This window comes from Erpetoichthys calabaricus, chromosome 2 (genome assembly GCF_900747795.2).
Source record: "Erpetoichthys calabaricus chromosome 2, fErpCal1.3, whole genome shotgun sequence".
Lineage (NCBI taxonomy): Eukaryota > Metazoa > Chordata > Cladistia > Polypteriformes > Polypteridae > Erpetoichthys > Erpetoichthys calabaricus.
This window is the reverse complement of record NC_041395.2, coordinates 345,500,951-345,514,889: the sequence shown is the minus strand read 5'-3', so window position 1 is coordinate 345,514,889 and position 13,939 is coordinate 345,500,951. Positions and strand designations below refer to the sequence as shown.

Sequence of the window (13,939 nt, the reverse complement as noted above, 5' to 3'; positions counted from 1 at the left end):
GATTTTACGCCTGCTGATGACAAACGTCACCTTTACATTTTACCTGTCACATACATTTTTTTATTTCAATTGCATTTTCTTGTGTTTTCAACTTTTGCAGCGGATTCAGAAAATCTTCAGACCCCTTCACAATCTGCACACTTCATTCTGAATGGGGAAACTGGCCATTTTTGCCCACCAGTCTACACTCAACAAACCATCATGACAAAATGAAAGCATGTGACCAAAAAGGTTCACAAATGTAATAAAAATTACAAACCGAAATCTCTGATATCTTGGAGTCAAGTCAAGTGGCTTTATCATTATATTATCCATACACCTCATTGCAGCATACAGGGACACAAAATAACAGGACCACCGCCGTACGACAAAGACATAAAGACAGGACAAGTGCAAGACCTGCACTAAACATCATCACTGCCACCTTCTTCCAATGACCAGTCAAAACACCATTTCTACGACATTAACACCTTCTACCATATTGTACATATGGACTGTCCATAACTGAGGACCATGTAAGGAGACAACTGAGGAAGCTACACTCAGGAAAAGCTATTGGGTCAAATGGAGTTGGTCCTGGTGGCGTGTGATCCTGGAGTCCCTCAGAGAACTGTCCTGTGTCCCTTCCTGGTCACCCATCTACACAACAGACTTCCAGCACAATACCAGCACTTGCCACCTGCAGAACTCCTCAGATGACTCCATAGACTGTGTTAATAATGGAGACGAGTCGGACTACAGGACGTTTGTGGAGGACTCTTATTTTTAAATGTCAGTTCGGTTGCCATTGTGGGTTGTGATGGGCACCATTGTCAAATTTATCAATTTAAAACTAAATCGACAGCAAAAACAAAAAAGTGTGGAGTGGCACAGTAGGAGATCAGGATTAGAGTCAGGGTTATGGTGCATTCCTATGTGGAGTTTTCATGTTCTCCCTGTGTCCACATGGGTTTCCTTCACATGCTCCAGGGTCCTGCCACTGTCCTCCTACTGAATTGGCATCAGTGAGTGTTTGGTGTGAGATGGACTGGCACCCTGTCCCTGCCTTGAGTTCTGTGCTAGCTGGATAGGCTTCAGCACCCCCCAGTGACCCTGGTCAGGGTTAGGCAGATTGGAAAATGACACAAGATGACAATAAAGTGTGCAGAACGTGAAGGGGTCTGAATGTTTTCTGCATCCATAGCACGTGTAAGTAGACAGCCAGGTGCAGGCAGCCATCTTTCTTTGGGATAAAATGTGGCGGTGGTCAGCTACAGTGCGTCTGCTAATTCAGACAGCCAATCCTGATGGCATCTCACCAGTCAGAGGGACACAATGATAAGGAAGGTGCCTACCGTTGTGCTGGAGCACTTCTAAGGCACACTGGTCAAGCACGGACATGTTGGCGAGTATGGTCACCACCTAAAAAAAGAAAAGAAAAGAAAAGCGACACAACCATTAGAAAGTAAAAACACGCTGAGAAACCACACCCTTGGGGTGGACTGGCGCTCTTGTAGCCCACCTACAGACATTTTCTGCTGACCAACCAGCACCTGTAAATAAAGCCCTTTTACAGTAGTAGCCTTTTAAAGACCCCCACATGCCACCACCTGTTATCTGCAATGGCCTTTACTAGTAAGTCACTTTTGTGTCACTTCTTGTCATGTTAAACTTTGGCCACACTTCATTTCCTGAACAAAACAAGATCTAAAACATCACGTCGACACCCTTGAAATGAGCTCTGATGATTCCCATTCTACAGTTCATCATTGAGATGTTTCTACACCTTCTTTGGAGTCCATCTCTGGTCAATCCAATTGATCGCACATGATGAGGACAGGCACACTCACCTGTCTACCGAAGGTCCCACAGTTGACAATGACCAGGCCATGAGGTCGAAGGTAATGCCAGCAGAGTTTCGAGACAGGACTGTGTCAAGGCTCAGATGTGAGGAAGGGTACAAAAACACTTCTGTAGCATTGAAGGTTCCCAAGAGCACAGTGGCCTCCCTCCATAAGGCTTAAATGGAAGAAGTTAGGAGCAAACATAACAACTCTTAGAGACCTCGGAGCTGGTCACCCATCAAAGATGAGCAATTTCCCCGGTGAGAGAACTTGATGGTCACTGTGGCTGCTGTCACAAATGTGTGCATGGGAGGCAGCTAAAGGGCCTGACCGACGGTAATGCTACGTCAGAGCAGGGGGTGGCAGAGTGTACTATCTTTACTCTCTTTCCATTGCAGACCGACTACGAGAAATTCTGGCTGCTCCCGATGATGCCACTTCCGTTTTTTCCCGGGCCTAATGACATCACTCTCCGTTTCCAGGCTTAATGACGTCACCTCCAGTTCCAGGTCCAATGACGTAACTTCTGTTTCCAGGCCCAATGATGACACTTTCCATTTCCAGGCCTGATGACCTCATTTCTGGTTCTGGGCTCAATGACGTCACTTCTGTTTCCAGGCCTGGTGTCCTCACTTCCGGTTCTGGGCCCAATGTCCTCTACACCACGCTGGTCCTTCTCATAAGCAGTGCGTTCGGCTTTCAGACGCCACATTGTGTTTTCAGATCTCACACTCCTGTGACCTACATGGAACACTTCACATTTTCTTTGATGAAATTTCATCGGCCCAGTCCTGTTCGAGGCGTCTCTGTGATTCAGATTCAGATGGTCCTCCATTATCTGACCTTCCTCCTAGTTTTGTTTCATCATCAGACTTAACCAGCTTGTTATTTATATTGGTATCCAAATCACTTATGCATGATGGAGAAGTAGCGGCCACTCACCCTTTAACACGGGTGACTGTGAGCAGATGAACATCACAGCGCTGTCACTTCTCCACATGGTCTCCCTGCGGGTCGTTGAACTTCTTGTATCGTTCCACTAACTTTGTCAAACTTTTCGGCTGCCCTCAAGTCCAAGTCTGCACCGCGTCCATCATCGTCATCATCAGCAGCGAATTTGAGCCTGTGATCACATGGAGCCTCTTTAAGTGGGCCGATGGTAAGGGGGACGTGGAAGACGTTTAAACCGCACCTGCTGCATTGCCTCCACCGTTGTGGTCACCCCATGGGGACATGTAACAGCATTCGTGACAGCATTCCTCTTCTTTTGCTGCGATTCACAATTTTTCATTTCTCTCTTGAACTCGTCCGGGTTCCTCAAAGTGCAGCAGAACAGGACCCTTTCATGTCCCAAAAGAAGGTCTTCATGATTTTCTTGGCGGAAGCCTAAGCTGTCGTTCGAGTTTCTTCTTTACTGGAGGAAGCGGATGTTTCCACTTTGGTGGAGTGCTGGACCCGTGTCTCATCTCCGGGTGACAATCCACTCCAAGACTCTTGGATTTTCTTCATAACGTTTCAGGAATCGGGTCACAGTCTCCACATGCTCTTGCTTGTGCAGATCAGTAAGCTGTTTGGGTGGCCATCTTGGAACAAACTTGATGGTAGCCCAAGCCCTCGTGCAGCTACAGCGTGTGTAGATCCATAGCAGATATCCAAATATGCAGTGGACAACATAATCCGTCAGTCTTCTCCGATGAAGGCATTTGCCATGTTGGTGTGGGCTGCTGTGCGTGATGCTAATGGTCAGCCTGATCTGTTCCACTTGTTCTTCCTGCTTTAACCCTTTCTAGTCGTTCATTCACTTTTCGTTGAGTCCTGCGGTTTTCACTTCCAAACTGAGCCGACATCCGTCAGGGAATTTCAGCAGGTTCCACTCCGTCTGCTCACTTCAGCGTATCCGTTGTCACACACACGCGCATGGGAGGCAGCTAATGGGCCTGAACAGCGATAATTCCACTCCAGACCAGGGGGTGGTGGGGTGCACAGACTTTCTCTCTCTCAATCCTCTGCAGACCATTCTTTGGAAATCCTACAGGGTCCCGGCGCCCGTGATGACATCACCTCTGTTTCCGACATCCTTAATGACGTCACTTCCAGTTTTCAGGCAACCGCGATGATGCCAATTCCGGTTCTGATGGCTGTGGTGATGTCACTTCCGGTTCCGCCCCGGGATGACGTCACTTCCTATCTCAACCTTTAAAACTGCCATCTTTCCACCCATGAGACAGTTCTGTTTTGGACTTTGTACTGAACACAACTCAACAAAAATTACACATTTGCTGCCAGGGCAAATTATTTGGGTGGATGCCCCAAACCCTTGATAATAATATCTCCTGTTCATTCTTATCACACCATTCCACAGTTGTGTAATGCATTTTCATTTGAGCTTGGCTTCAACTAGACCACAGGTGTCGAACTCTGGTCCTGTAGGACCACCGTGGCTGCAGGTTTTCATTCTCACCCTTCTCTTAATGAGTGGCCTAATTAACTTCTTTTGAATTCATTTTAATTGACTGGCTCTTGAAGACTCGGACCCCTTAATTGTTTCTTTTTCCTTAATTAGCAGCCAAATAATAATGAGATACAAAATGAGCCAAAACAACTGGTGTCCATCATACGATATCTGAACATAAAGAAAGGTGGAGGTCTCAGGAATGTCGATCTACTCAGGTCCACATATCAGTGCTCAATTTCAGAAATGTCTGCTATTGCAGAATGAGAGCAGCAACACGCCATGGAATTAAAGAACGGGTTTAATTAACAGCAAGAATCAACTTCTCATTAAGAGATTGGTTGAAGTCATCTGTCGGCTCGTTTCACGTCTCATTTCTGTTTGGCTGTCATTTAATGAAGAAACAAATCAAATCAGAGGACTGAATCCTTAAAATCAGGGCCATTAAAATGAAGGGAAAAGGAGCTCATCAGCAGTGAAAACTGGTCACTGATTAGGAAAAGGGTGAGAATGAACCCAGGTCTCCTTACTGCGAGGCAGCAGCGCTACCACTGTGCCACCGTGTCAAGTCAAGTTAATTAAAAGTGAGGCAAAAGAAGTTAATTAGTAGCACAAACTGGTCCCTAATGAAGAAGATGGTTAGAATGAAAACCTGCAGCCACTGCGGCCCACCAGGCCCGGAGTTCGATACCCCTGAACTCGAGTAACGATACAGCGCCACACTGTGCATGCTCAAACTACCCATAAGCCACTGCAAATGTCTTGTACTGCATCAGCTTCTATCCATTGTGATTGGCACCTCCTTTTCAAATCACCTTTACTCCCTGTATATTAAAAAGACTCGGCAATGAATTTGGTCAGTCAGTCAGTCAGTCAGTCAGTCAGTCAGTCATTATCCAACCTGCTATATCCTAACACAGGGTCACGGGGGTCCGTTGGAGCCAATCCCAGCCAGCACAGGGTGCAAAGCAGGAACAAATCCTGGGCAGGGTGCCAGCCCACCGCAGGGCACACACACACACACAACAAGCACACACTAGGGACAATTTAGGATCACCAATGCACCTGACCTGCATGTCTTTGGACTGTGGGAGGAAACCCATGCAGACATGGTGAGAACATGCAAATTCCATGCAGGGAAGACCCAGGAAGTGAACTTCAGGTCTCCTAACTGTGAGGCTACCACTGCGCCACCCCCCTCAAAGAGGAGTGAATTGCAATAGTACAGACGAGAAGTAACAAGACTGTGAACAAGAATGGCAGTGGTATGGGGAGTGAGGGAGGGGCGGACCCAGGTCTCCTTACTGCAAGGCAGCAGCGCTACCATTGTGCCACTGTGCTGCCCACCTCATTATCATTTGGCTGCTCATTAAGGAAAAAGAGACAACTAAGGGGGGGGGGGGGGGGGGGGGGGGAGTCAAGTTAATTAAAAGTGAGACAAAAGAAGTTAATTAGTAGCACAAACTGGTCCCTAATGGAGAAGATGGTTAGAATGAAAACCTGCAGCCACTGCAGCCCTCCAGGACTGGAGTTCAACACCTGTGGTCTAGTTCAGGGGTCCTGGAGGGGAGACTCCATGCAAACTCCACACAGGGAGGACCTGGGAAGCAGACCCAGGTCTCCTGCTGCGCTACCACTGCGCCACCGTGCCACCCATAGCAATTAATTCATTTTGGGGGTATGTGAGGTAAACTGGAGTAACTATAAGAAAGTGGACACAGGGAGAACTTGCAATCCCCACATGGACCCACAGATTCCAGATCCATGAGACGGTGGTGCTAAACATCGAAACGAACGGCCACCGCGCAGTCCTCAGCTTTCGCCCATCGTTAGGCTCCCCCTCGTCAGACCAAATCATCTCATCCAAAAATTCAAAGTGGACTTGGATAGCCGGTAAGTGACACAGTGGCTTCGTTGACGCCACTTGCTTTGCTCACCTGATCTTTGGAGTAAGGTGTGTCCACACGCCGCTGGTCTCGGAAGGCCTCAAAGAGGACACCAATAGCACCGAGCTGCAGAAGGATCTCACCGGCCATGGTGTCTAAGAAGGTGATGTTGGCCAAAGCGGCCGATGCCAGCAGGAAGACTTCACCTGAGGATGCATTCTGGCAGAGATCTGTGTGGTGGGAGGTAAGGAGACGATTAGGAGGCTAGCGGAGGGGAAGTCGGCGTCCGTCAAAACAGAGACACTCACTGAGCAGGGCTGTCACCATGTCCTCCATGTTCTCCAGAAAGCTGCTGAGGTGCTGCGTGAAGGCATAGTGTGGCGATGTGATCTGCGCCACCACCGCTGCTGCCTCCGAGCGCGTCGCTTCATTGATGCTCTCGTCTGCCAGGATGTCTGCCAGACACAGGATGCCGTCCACCTGCGGAAAGACAAATGGAAGGACCGAGTGAGGGTGAGGTTGAGTTCTGACGTGAGTGCGGCGTCTGTTCACTTTGTGAAGCTCATCGAGATGCCATCTGCCTTACAGACCCAACTTGTTCAACACTCTGGCGTTGATAGGCTTGGCTCCTTTTTGTCACGGTTGATGTGTGACAATATGATCTGCACTCAGCAGTGGCATGGTGACAGAGCGGTCAGCGCTACGCAGGTTAAGGAGACTCTGCTGCAGTCATAGGTTCTCCCTACAGGGGATTCAAAGACAATCCAGACCCCCTCGACTTCCTGCCCACTTTATTGTGTTGTTGATTTCATTTTAAATTTATAAATTTGACATTTTTGCCCATCAATCTACACCCAAAAGTGAAGACGTGTCTTCAGAAAGGTTTGCCAGTTTAGCCAAAATCGAACGCTGATATCTCTCCTTGCTAGAGGTGTTCAGGCCCCTTTATTGGGGGGCACTCCAAGTTGTGCCTCCTGTCTGCTTGAATTCTCTTTGAGACGTTTCTAGAACTTGCTTGGAATTGACTGGACGTCATTTTGAAAGGCACACGTGTATCTGCTGGAAAACAAAACACAGATAAAGAGTCGGGGTGACACCGCAACCCCATATATTATAAAGGTAAGAATAAACGCAGCTTTGAGGCAAAAAGAAACGAGTCGCAGATCAGAGTATCCAAGAGGGCGACACTTTCTGGTTAAATGCCAGTCAAGTGGGTCCAGAGGGACGGACACCAGAAGTGACATCAGAGGTAGTGAAGTTGTCGATTATCCGGTCTGTAGAGGGAAAAAGAGCAGAGGCCTTAGAATACAGCGCCACCCTGTGGATCGGCAAGGAATTACCGCCAACAGAGCCTTTAAGCTGTCCCCAAGGCGCACGTGTGTGGCACTGCATATAGAAGGTCCAACAATTCAGAGTGCATGTCAGGGCAAAAACTAAGTGACAAGGGACTCTTAGTAGACCTTCGTGATCAAATTGTGGTGATGCACAGATCAGGGCGAGGGGGTAACCTCATTTTTAAAGCTTTGAGTGTTCCCATGGTGGTCTCAAGAATAGAAGATAAGTTTGGAACTACCAGAGTAACCAGGCAAGAAGGACCTTTGGTCAGTGGGGTGACCGAGAACCCAGTGGTCAATTTAATAGAACTTTAGAACTCCTCTACTATGAACCCGTCCAAAGGGCGGTCCATGAATCAGGCATTTATGGTAGAGTGGCTGGACGGCATATGACCGTCTAAAAGGACTCTACAGGCCAAACTCCAAGCACTGCTCATGTCCTGCCTCTGTATGGTGAAGCAGGGCGGTGGCAGCATCACAATATGGAGGTGTTGCAGGCTGCGCCGTAAGATGGCTGTACCGACGAGAGCTCCGAGTCATCTCAGCAAAAAGTTATTATTTATTTTCTTACTACTCACTCTTTTTGTGCGTTCTACTTTATCACACTTTCAGTATGACCGGCAAACACTTTTGGAATTACGTTCATCAGCCAGTTCGGATTTTACAACAGTTTTTGATATCGCGGACACTGTACTGCCTGGAGCCTTTTGCTTACTCGCGCGACGCCGAAGGAAAACAAAGAGGGGGAAACGCGCCGGAGTTCTGTGCCGAACCCGACAGAGAAATAACAAGCCTCCTCTGCCTAGCATCCTGCTCGCTAACGTTCAGTCTCTGGACAACAAATTAGATGAGCTGCACGCACGGATAAAGCACCAGAAAGACATCACGAACTGCTGCGTTTTGGCGTTCACAGAGACGTGGTTGGAGCCCAGCGTACCTGACTGCGCAGTCACACCAGACGGGTTCACAGTTTATCGGGGAGACAGAACGAAGGACTCCGGCAAGTCGAGGGGAGGGAGTGTGTGCTTTATGGTTAACTCTTCGTGGGCTACGGATGTGTGTGTCTTAAAAACGCACTGCTCACCGGTTCTGGAGCTGCTGGCCATTAAAGTTAGACCCTTTTACCTCCCGAGGGAGTTCAGTTCAGTTCTCCTTTCAGTTGTTTACATCCCCCCACAAGCTGATAAAGCTTCGGCTATGGATGAACTGTATGATGTTATCAGTGGACTAGAGAACGCTAACTCAGAAGCAGCATTTATTGTGTTGGGAGACTTTAACAGAGCAAACATGAAGAAAGTTCTCCCTAAATACTATCAGCATATCTCTCCCCCCACAAGAGGTGATCAAACACTGGATCATTGTTACACCTTATTCAAGGACTCCTACAAACCCCTCCCTCGACCAGCTTTTGGAAAAGCAGACCATTGCTCTGTATTGCTGCTGCCTGCATATAAACAAAGACTCAAACAGGAAAAACCGGTTTACAGGGACATCTACAAATGGCAGGCCAAGCGGAATGCGGCTTTGGTGGCTGCTGAGGCAAAAACTCGGGCGTGGAGGAGTTTGGGGAGGCCATGGAGAACGACTTTCGGAAGGCTTCGAGGAGATTCTGGTCCACCATCCGGCGTCTCAGGAAGGGGGAAGCAGTGCAGTGTCAACACTGTATATGGTGGGGATGGTGCGCTGCTGACCTCGACTCGGACGTTGTGGGTCGGTGGGGGGGAATACTTCGAAGACCTCCTCAATCCCATTAACATGCCTTTCAATGAGGAAGCAGAACCTGGGGACTCAGAGGTGGGCTCCCCCATCTCTGGGACTGAGGTCACCGAGGTGGTCAAAAAACTCCTTGGTGGCAGGGCCCCTGGGGTGGATGAGATACGCCCGGAGTTCCTCAAGGCTCTGGATGTTGTGGGACTGTCTTGGTTGACACGCCTCTGCAACATCGCATGGACATCAGGGACAGTGCCTCTGGATTGGCAGACCGGGGTGGTGGTCCCCCTCTTTGAGAAGGGGGATCGGAGGGTGTGTTCCAACTACAGAGGGATCACACTCCTCAGCCTCCCTGGAAAAGTCTATTCAGGGGTCCTGGAGAGGAGGGTCCATCGGATAGTCGAGCCTCGGATTCAGGAGGAACAGTGTGGTTTTCGTCCTGGTCGTGGAACAGTGGACCAGCTCTATACCCTTAGCAGGGTCCTGGAGGGTGCATGGGAGTTTGCCCAACCAGTCTACATGTGTTTTGTGGACTTGGAAAAGGCATTCGACCGTGTCCCTCGGGGAATCCTGTGGGGGGTACTCCGAGAGTATGGGGTACCGGACCCCCTGATAAGGGCTGTTCAGTCCCTGTACGATCGGTGCCAGAGCTTGGTCCGCATTGCCGGCAGTAAGTCGAACCCGTTTCCAGTGAGAGTTGGACTCCGCCAGGGCTGCCCTTTGTCACCGATTCTGTTCATAACTTTTATGGACAGAATTTCTAGGCGCAGCCAGGGCGTTGAGGGGGTCCGGTTTGGTGGACTCAGGATTGGGTCACTGCTTTTTGCAGATGATGTTGTCCTGTTTGCTTCATCAGGCCGTGATCTTCAGCTCTCTCTGGATCGGTTCGCAGCCGAGTGTGAAGCGGCTGGGATGAGAATCAGCACCTCCAAATCCGAGACCATGGTCCTCAGCCGGAAAAGGGTGGAGTGCCCTCTCAGGGTTGGTAGCGAGATCCTGCCCCAAGTGGAGGAGTTCAAGTATCTCAGGGTCTTGTTCACGAGTGAGGGAAGAATGGAGCGTGAGATCGACAGGCGGATCGGTGCGGCATCCGCAGTAATGAGGGCTCTGCATCAGTCTGTCGTGGTGAAAAAGGAGCTGAGCGGCAAGGCGAAGCTCTCAATTTACCAGTCGATCTATGTTCCTACCCTCACCTATGATCATGAGCTATGGGTAGTGACCGAAAGAACGAGATCACGAATACAAGCGGCTGAAATGAGTTTCCTCCAAAGGGTGTCTGGGCTTTCCCTTAAAGATGGGGTGAGAAGCTCAGTCATCCGGGAGGGGCTCAGAGTAGAGCCGCTGCTCCTCCGCATCGAGAGGAGTCAGATGAGGTGGCTCGGGCATCTGATCAGGATGCCTCCTGGATGCCTCCCTGGTGAGGTGTTCCGGGCACGTCTAACCGGGAGGAGGCCCCGGGGAAGACCCAGGACACGCTGGAGGGACTATGTCTCTCGACTGGCCTGGGAACGCCTTGGGATTCTCCCGGAAGAGCTAGAAGAAGTGGCCGGGGAGAGGGAAGTCTGGGCATCTGTGCTCAAGCTGCTGCCCCCGCGACCCGACCTCGGATAAGCGGGAGACAATGGATGGATGGATGGATCTACAAATGGGACGGTGAAGCTCTTACAGGACTGCTTTGAAACAACTGATTGGCAGATGTTTGAGGATGCAGCTGATGGCAACATCAATGAATTCACAGACTCTGTCACAGGATATATCAGCAAGTGCATTGACGATGTTGTCACTAAAACCACCGTTTGCATATATCCTAAACAGAAATCCTGGGTAAATAGGGAGACTCGGGCTAAGCTCAAGGCGCGGACCTCTGCCTTTGGCTCAGGGGACTCTGATGCATACAAAGCAGCCAGATACGACCTCCGGAGGTCCATCAAGAAGGCCAAACGGGACTGCAGGAACAAAGTGGAGTTGACACCAAGCACCTGTGAAATGGACTGTGCTGCATCACTGACTATAAAAAGAAAAACACAGCCAGTGTTCAGCCCACTGCATGTCTTGCAGACGAGCTCCACACTTTCTATGCTCGTTTTGATGCAGCCAACAAAGAACAGTTGCTATATACTCAAGGGAGCAGTGAGTCTGTCACTCTGATCCTTGAAACATCTGATGTGAGAAGGTCCTTCAAAAAGGTCAATCCTCGCAAAGCTCCGGGACCAGATGGCATCCCAGGCCGTGCCCTCAGGGTGTGTGCTGACCAGCTAGCAGGTGTGTTCACCAACATTTTCAATCTCTCCCTGAGGCAGTCAGTGGTCCCCACTTCCTTCAAGGCATCCACCATCATTCCTGTCCCACAGAAACTGGTGGTCTCCTGTCTGAATGACTAACGGCCAATTGCACTGACATCGGTCATTATGAAGTGCTTCGAGCAACTGGTCAAAGATTGCAGGCGGAGTGGTGGCTCTGAGGCTAGAGATCTGCACTGGCAATCGGAAGGTTGCCAGTTCGAATATCGTAAATGCCAATAGGTACTCTGCTCTGTTGGACCCTTGAGCAAGGCCCTTAACCTGCAATTGAGCTTTGAGTAGTGAGAAAAGCGCTATATAAATGCAAAAAATTATTATTAAAGGTTACATCTGCTCCTCCCTCCCCGACACGCTGGATCCTCTCCAATTTGCTTAAAGAGCAAACAGATCTACAGAGGATGCCATTGCGCTAACAATAAACACTGCCCTCACTCACCTGGAAAGAGGAAATACATATGTAAGAATGCTGTTCATAGATTACAGCTCGGCATTCAACACCATCATCCCCTCAAAACTCATCTTGAAGCTTGACGACCATCTGCAGATGAATTTTCTCTTTCCTCACAAACAGGCCCCAGGTGGTGAGAGTCGGCAAACACTCGTCCTCATCACTCATTTTAAACACAGGAGCGCCGCAGGGCTGTGTGCTTAGCCCCCTCTAGTATTCCTTGTTCACCCACGACTGTGTTGCAAAACACGGCACAAACACCATCATCAAGTTTGCAGACGACACAACCATCATAGGCCTTATCACTGACAACGATGAGACGGCCTTCAGAGAGGAGGTTCTGGCACTGAGTAATTGGTGCCTGGATAACAACTTGTCTCTTAACGTCAGCAAAACCAAGGAGATGATCGTGGACTATCGGAATCAACAAGGCGGAGAACACCAGCGGCATAGAAGTTGAAAGGGTTAACAGCTTCAAGTTCCTCGGGGTAAACATCACCGAGGATCTCTCGTGGACCCTTCACATAGACAGTGTGGTCAAGAAAGCTTGGCAGCGGCTCTACTTCCTGAGGAGGCTGAGGAAGTTTGGCATGAATGCCAACATCACCTCAAACTTTTACAGGAGTGTGGTCGAGAGTCTGCTGACGGACTGCATTACCATCTAGTATGGGAGCTGCTCTGCCAGCAGCCGGAAATCACTACAGAGAGTGGTGAAGGCAGCAGAGCACATCACGGGCAAGAGTCGTCCTGCCATTGAAGACATTTACCTCCATTGGTGCCTGCGTAAGACAAGCAGCATCATAAAGGACCACAGCCATCCAGCACGCCAGCTGTTCTCCTTGTTACCGTCCGGCAGACGATACAGGAGTCTGGCTGCTCGGACTACAAGACTTAAGAACAGCTTTTACCACCAGGCCATTCGACTCCTCAACAGCAACACCTGAACACTTACATTACACTTACAGTGCATCTACATGGCACTACTCACACACACACTGTACCTGCACACACTCGGAATACTGACTGGAACATTCATCTGCACTTTATGGAATATGCATCTGTACTTATAAAACATTATCTGTGCAATAACTGTCATTTGTACTTGCTGCTCATTCAACTCATATTGCTCTATAACTTCTTTTAAAATGTACACATTTTATTTTATATGGCTTGTCCATTTTTAACTTGTAATCTTTTTTTAAGCTTTATTAGATCTAGGCTGAGTGACTTGTTTTTCTCGTCATACACATTTCATTGTATGTTGACCCGGTGTTAACCTATATATGACAAATAAACCTAAACCTAAACCTAACCTACAGGGACAGGGAAAGTGGCCAGAATTGAGGGCAGCAAAACACAGAGTGGACCCTGCTGCAGAGTGGACACCACCTCAGACTGGGGGGGCGAAGGTTCACCTTTCAGCATGACAATGACCCAAAGCATTGTCACACACGTGACAATGGGAGGCAGCTGAAGGGCCTGAATGAAAGTAATGTAATTCCACGCATACCAGAGGGTGGCGGAGTGCACTTACTCTTTCTCTCACTTCTCTGCAGACCAGTTACTGGCCCCGATGACGTCACTTCCGGTCCCGGGCCCACTGATGACGTCACTTCCGCCAAAAACCCCCGATGACACCACTTCTGGTTCTGGCCCCAGTGATGACGTCACTTTTGGAACCGGCCCCAATGGCACCATTTCCTGTTCTGGCCCTACAGATGACGTTACTTTCAGCCACTATGGCACCACTTCCGACCCCAGTGATGAGGTCACTTCCGGAACCGCCCCCCCCCAATGGCACCACTTCCTATTCTGGCCCTACTAATGACGTCACTTCCGGCCCTGCCCCCAATGGCACCACTTCCTGTTCTGGCCCTACTAATGACGTCACTTCCGGCCCTGCCCCCAGTGGCACCACTTCCGGTTCCAGCCCAAGTAATGACGTCACTTCCTCCGCTCTCCGTTAAAGCCGCCATCTTTGTGCCA

At 49.4% G+C, this 13,939-nt stretch overlaps 1 protein-coding gene across 3 annotated transcripts in view; it reads right to left on the bottom strand.

The window, feature by feature from the left end:
* LOC114647383 (protein inscuteable homolog) overlaps nt 1-13,939 on the bottom strand; it is a 646,645-nt gene that overhangs the window by 16,310 nt on the left and 616,396 nt on the right. For all 3 annotated transcript variants that reach the window (XM_051923473.1, XM_028796087.2, XM_051923472.1), the window contains exons 8-10: nt 6,470-6,641; nt 6,213-6,391; nt 1,335-1,401 (exon numbers count right to left, since the gene is read on the bottom strand). In XM_051923473.1, coding sequence (XP_051779433.1) covers nt 1,335-1,401; nt 6,213-6,391; nt 6,470-6,641 — 418 coding nt within the window. The remainder of the gene's footprint in view (nt 1-1,334; nt 1,402-6,212; nt 6,392-6,469; nt 6,642-13,939) is intronic.